Source organism: Phyllostomus hastatus, unplaced genomic scaffold (genome assembly GCF_019186645.2).
Source record: "Phyllostomus hastatus isolate PE091 unplaced genomic scaffold, TTU_PhHast_1.1 phas_scaffold_501, whole genome shotgun sequence".
NCBI classification, from domain to species: Eukaryota; Metazoa; Chordata; class Mammalia; order Chiroptera; family Phyllostomidae; genus Phyllostomus; species Phyllostomus hastatus.
The window spans coordinates 63,109,999-63,115,998 of NW_025334033.1; the positions used below are offsets into that span (position 1 = coordinate 63,109,999).

The window sequence follows — 6,000 nt, forward strand, 5'->3', positions numbered from 1 at the left end:
AAGTCCCTGACAACTTTCCCGGTAATAATGCTAATGCTGCCGCTGCTGCCGCTGCTGCTGCTGCTGCTGCTGCTGCCGCCGCCGCCGCCACCGGGACCACAGTTGAGACTCCAGGACAGAAGAGGGCTGGGCTGGGGAAGACGACCTAAGGGGCGGTTCCTGAGCACTGAACCTGGAAGCAGCAGCTGAGAAGGGGAGGTGGGGGAGGGCTCCTGGAGCTGGCACTTCCTCTTTTCTGCCCCCCCCATTGTCTTGTACCCTTTCTGACCCCTTTTTCCTTCCACCTGTCTCTCCCTCCGCTTGTCCCTCCTCCCTAAACCCCCAGCCCCGTTTCTGTCCAACACCTGCCTGGATTGGCCATGACTGTTTTACAAATGAGGGGGCTCAGGCCCCGACGGGGGGTTGGGGGTAAGGTGGCTTGCCCGGCACCATCCAGCTGAGAGGAAGAACTGAGGCCTGAGCCTGGGCGTCTCTAGCTGCGTACACTCTCCGGGCTCTTCCCGACACGGCCCAGAAGGCTCCCGGTTCCTGGTAGAGGCGTCCGTTCCTGGTAATGCCGGCCTGCCAGGCGGGGTGGGAGGGAGACGCGGGGCTCCACAGTCGCAGTGATGGTTTCTGGGGAAATGGTCTGACCTAGAGGGACCCAGGGGGCCTCTGCTTTCTTTGCACTTCTTGGATCTGAAATGGAAAAAAAAAAAGCCCACTCAGGGTGCTGCCTCACACATGATTTCTGATTCACGCCGACATAAAAGCACGAACCCAGCCAACACATTCACACGGCTCCAACACTTAACCCCGGGGATGGAAAATTTTCCTTTTGAGGTCCCACCCAGTTCTTCATAAATGTGTGAATGATGCCCCACCCTTGTACAGAAAATTGAATAGGAACTTTTTTTTAATTGAATGTATTTATTTGTTTTTAGAGAGAGGGGAAGGGAAGGAGAAAGAGAGGGAGAGAAACAGCAATGTGTGGTTGCCTCTCGCACGCTTCCGACTAGGGACCTCGCCTGCAACCCAGGCATGTGCCCTGACTGGGAGTCGAACCAGCAACGCTTTGGTTCGCAGGCCGGTGCTCAATCCACTGAACCACACCAGCCAGGGCAAAAGGAACATTTTTAAAGCAACAGTACAAACATGTGTGTGTTGAGCCCCTCCTCTGGGTCAGGCCTGGGCTTGCCCAGGAGACAGCGAGGGGTCAGACCCGGCCCCTGGGCAGGGAACTCCGGATTCGCAGGGGAAACGACACACCAAAGGTAGTTTCAGGAGCCAGGATGGAAACGGCACAGTAAGATTCTGAGGGAACACAAGGAACGGTCACTCAGAGAGCTCAAGGAAGGCTGCCTGGAGGAGGTGGCACTCAACTGGGGCTTAGAGGATGAGCAGGATATTAGTAGTCAGGTGAGAAGGGAAGGGAGGGCCTTCCGGGCAGCAGGAAGGTGCAGGGACATGAGGTGGTGCAGTGTTCAGGTGAACGACTGGAATGGTCATACTGGGGTTCAGTGGGTCACTCCCTGGGGGTCCCTGGGTCATGGGAGACGCTGGGCAGAGCTGTGGCCTGAGATGGTGGTGAGGCCTGATTGGTTAGGAGCAGAGGAATGTCCCTCAGCTCTGCTCTGTGAGTTGGGCCTTCCATATTGGGGGGCAGTCTGATCACAGCTGTAACAGGAGGGGGCCCCACGCTGAGCAGCCCAGGGAGCCACACCCTGCCCCCTCTGGCTGCCGGCTGTGCCCTGGGCTGTACTGGAGGGCAGAACAAACAGCTGGGGAGCATCCCCCAGATCTTCGCAGGGACCAGGAGCCAGTTGGTAAGAATTTACAGGAGGGACTAAGGACAGATGGATGGGAGGAAGGGAGGGAGGGAGGAGGGCCTGCTGGCTGGCCGGTGGAACGGATGGACCGAGGGGGGAGTGGATGACAGATGGATGGATGACACAGAGGGACGGGGACATGGCCTCTGACCGACCCCCACCCTGGGCTCCCATCCTCCCCCACACTTCCCTCTCACTCCACTGTTTAAGTAACTTTTTTACGAGGCACAACTGACCTAAACCACAGAGTCTGTCACTGGACGGTGTCACCATCACCAAGATCACACACAGAACAGCTCCCACTCTCCTGGGGGCCCCTTGCTCCCACCCTACTGTGTTTTGTTTCGTTTTTACCCTCACCTGAGGATAAAAGTTCTTCATTGCTTTTGGAGAGAGAGAGAGAAACATTGATCAGTTGCCTTCTTGTATGGGCCCCGACCGGGGATCGAATCTGCAACCTGGATATGTGCCTGACCGGGAATCGAACCCGTGACCTTTAGGTCTATGGGACGATGCTCAGACCAACTGAGCCACAGGGGCCATGCGCCCCTGCCCCCCGCGCTGTGAGCAGCAACATCACCTAGTCGTGACTATCAGCCCACTGTGCTCCCGGTGTGCTCCCGGGCATCCACAGTGTGACCAGCCGCACATTCGGCCGGAAGTCCCCTGGGACCCCTTTCCCACCCACAGTGAACACGGCCCCCAGCCCTGTCCCCTCTGCCTCTCTCTGTCCACCGCCCCTCCTCTTCTGCTCCCCTGCCCGAGCCCCACGCTCTGCCTCCGGCCCCTCCCCTCCCACCACCCTACTCCTGGAAGGTGGTGATTCCTGGGAAATTCCCAGGCAGTCACTGTTGACCCAGCTGACCCCTGGGGCTCTCAGAGGCCAAGTGCCAGTCGGTTCCTGGGGATTGGTGAGTGCACCCTGAGGACCACTAGGCCCTCCCTGGGACCCGAAGGATGCAGATGCTGGGGGCAGGCCGCGAGCTGGCAGGAAATGGCCCAAGGGCTCCAGAAGCAGTCCCCGCTAAAGGGAGGACGCGAGCCAGCGGAGAAGAGAAGTGGGAAAAAGCCCAGACAAAGGGCGGGAAATGCCATTCTGGGCTGGGTGGCCCCTGGGGGGGGCTGTTGGACAAACAGCTCTCTGGAAGCGCTCCGGGCCTCCCTTCCACCTCGGCTCCCAGGGCAGAGCGGAAACGCGGGTTCTCCGCCAGCTGGGCACGGAGGCCCTTCTCCGTGACGTTTGCCAACGCTTTCTCCATTGTTTTCTAAAAGTTTTCAGCGATGAGTGCTTCTCATCACCCCTGGTTTGGCTCACTGCTGCTCCTTTGTCAGCTCTGGTCCCAGCTGCCCCTCCTCCTGAATGGTGTTCCGTGAGTCGGTCCGGGGAAGGGGTGGGTGCCCTGCCCTGCCCTGTGCTGCGGGCCCCTGGCGGACTGTGCCTGCCTGGGCGCTCATCCGGGCTGGGACACCCCCCCACCCCCCGCCAGGCCTGAGACCCCGCCTCCGTCACTGCTGTGTCGCTGGTTCAGGGCCTGGCACGCAGCAGGTTCTCCATAAGACTTGGACAGAGGACTGAACGAATCAGCGACACCTGAGCAGGAAGGTGGGAGGCCTTCTCAGAGCTGCCACACCTTCCTGCTCTCAGTGCCGTGGTCCCCTGCTCTCACCCCCTCCTTACTTTGGTGGGGGAGGAAGTGGGGGAGGATGACTTCGACTTCTTCCCCACGGGCACTGTCCTCTCTCTGTTTCTCTATGTAAGACCCACCTTCCCCAGGGGGACTGGAGCGATTCAGCTGGGACAGACACATCAGCGGCTCAGACGAGGGGAGGGAAAGAGAAGGAGGGGAATCATATCGCTCAGGAAGGCTCTGGGCTGCAGGCCAGGGACCCCACCCTGCCAGTAATGATCCACCTCATTTGGTGAGCACCCACTGTGTGCTGAGGACCATGCTAGGTGCTTTGCTTGTATCATCTCATTTAATCCTCACAACAGCCCTCTAGAGGTGGCATCATTGTTATCATCTACCTCCCCATCATACAGATGGGGACACTGAGGCACAGAGAGGTTCAAACACCCACCAGAAAAAACCAGAGTCAAGTCTGTCTGATCCCAAACCACTCCGCCTGCTGGGCCCTGGGCTGCAGCGTCGGGAGGGGCCTGCAGTTTTTCAATGGCCCTGCTTGCTCCAGAAGCTTCTAGAAGGGGACAGCAACAGGACTTGACCCGTGCCCCACCGGTGGCTAACAGTGGGCTCTCAGGAGGAATGGGGGCCTTCCTGGCACAGAGGCCGGGGGCAGGGACCCGGGAGCTAGCCAGGGCCAGGTGGGCAGGAAGTAGTCTACGTTGCACCTGCAGGAGGAGGACTCTTTAGCGTTTGTTAAGAAGATGGAGGTTTTCACAAAAGCTAATTATCTGGTTATGTGAAGGTACCTGGTCGAGGAAATAGCCCAGACGGTTCAGAGCGGCCCCTTCAGGAGGGCGGGTTTGGGGCCCGTGAAGCCCGATGATGCAGGACCCCATTGTTGTTCATGATGAGTCTTCCAGCGGCTGTGACATTTTTAACCCACACCTGATTGTTCAGAAAGAGGCCGTGTCCAGTCCGATGCTCTTCCTCCACTTACGTGTACGCACGGTTTTCTCCTCCCTCCCCCTTCACGCCTCCTACCTCTGCCTCCTCTGGTTCCAGGAAGAAAAAATGATGGGCATCCTGGTGCGGCACAAAGTCCGCAGCGGCGTCACGGGCAACGTGGGCATGGAGGTGGACGGGCTGCCCTTCCACGGCACCCACGCCCAGATGATCCAGAAGCTGCTGGACGTCACCACGGCGTGCGGGTGACCACGTCGGGGTCAGGGAAGGAGTCCCTGCGGACCCAGCTTCTTCCTGCGGCTGCCGGCCCTGGGGGGGCTGGGCTGTCCCGCTCCCTGGGGGGGGGCAGTGCGGGTGGGCCAAGGAGCCGTCCCTCTGGGGTCCCCAGTTCCCGATGTTGTTGGAAGGTGCCGGAGGCATTGGCTTCAACCCTCCTGCACCCCGGCTTCTCCAGGCCACCCTCGTGGTGTGCTCCGAGAGTCTTCCGACTCACCCCCCACAGGGACCGCGGCGTGGGCATCGCCGGGCCGGGAACAGCCCCCAGGCTGACATTGAAATAGTAAAGTGCACACACGTGTGGTGTATGTTCACGAAACTCTGGGGCTTCACTAAAGGTTTTCTCAGCACCATAAACAGCAAAATATTTATACGTGTGAAATGCTCTTTTTCCAACAGCGTTTTGTTTACTGAGGCCGAAGATCCCTCATCCTCACATTTATCACCTCGGCCTCCCCGCTCCCCCCCTTTCCCCCCCCCTGAACCCCCACCTTGGAGCTGGCACTTCTTCCGCTCCCCCTCATCTGCTGCCCCCAGCCTGGGGCGTGCAGAGGGGGGCAGCCCCACCCCAGGAGCCAGGGGCTGAATCAGGGCTGATTGGGACTTCCATCGCTCACAGGGGCCCCTGGGCAGCTCTGGCCGGCCTGTCCTTACCTCCTTCCCAGCCCCCCACCGCACGCTTCCTGATGGCGTCAGAAGTGGAGCCACCGACCGCATCCCATCCCACGCACGCACCGGGCCAGTCCGCTGGTCCCTCGTGCTGGCTCGCCCAGGGGCTGGCCCTGCTTCCCAGCTGGGGCCCCACGTGCTTTCTGGAGCCTGCTTTGTTTTATTCTCTTAAACGTGTCTCGTTCGATTCTTAAAGGGGCACGTGTTGTAAGGTACGGAGCACATGCTGTAGATAGAGTCAGCAGCAAAGAGCAGAGTGGATGCACCTGGGTTAACTCCCCACATGCCCTGCACAGGGTGTGGGGAAGCCCCGGCAGACGTGGCTGGGGTGGGCAATGTCCAGGCCGCCCTCTGTCACGCCGGTGGCGGTGAGTCCCCACCTGCGCAGTCTGTGCTCTCACTGCCGGGGCCTCGGGCCGGTGCGGCCATCGCCGTGAGCTCACAGCCCCTCTCTCTGCAGCATGTCACAGCTCCCTGAACCGCCTCTGCCCTCCGCTTCCCTGCCCAGGGCTCCTCCAGTTACACGTCTCGTCCCTGGGTTGAGGCTGCCGAGCTCCGCGCAGCGCGGGCCTCTGATTGAGAGTGTCCCAGCATTTCTGACTTCTTGACAGCTAGAGGAGAGAACACATCACTCTGGTGAGGCTCCCAGCGCTAGCCCA

At 60.1% G+C, this 6,000-nt stretch overlaps 1 protein-coding gene across 2 annotated transcripts in view; it reads left to right on the forward strand.

The window, feature by feature from the left end:
* The window catches only part of DGLUCY (D-glutamate cyclase), a 61,233-nt gene extending 56,179 nt beyond the window's left edge, over positions 1-5,054 (forward strand). For both annotated transcript variants that reach the window (XM_045823366.1, XM_045823367.1), the window contains one exon: positions 4,496-5,054. In XM_045823366.1, the coding sequence (XP_045679322.1) occupies positions 4,496-4,645 (150 nt within the window). In that variant the 3' untranslated portion in view covers positions 4,646-5,054. The remainder of the gene's footprint in view (positions 1-4,495) is intronic.
* Positions 5,055-6,000: the final 946 nt, after the last annotated feature.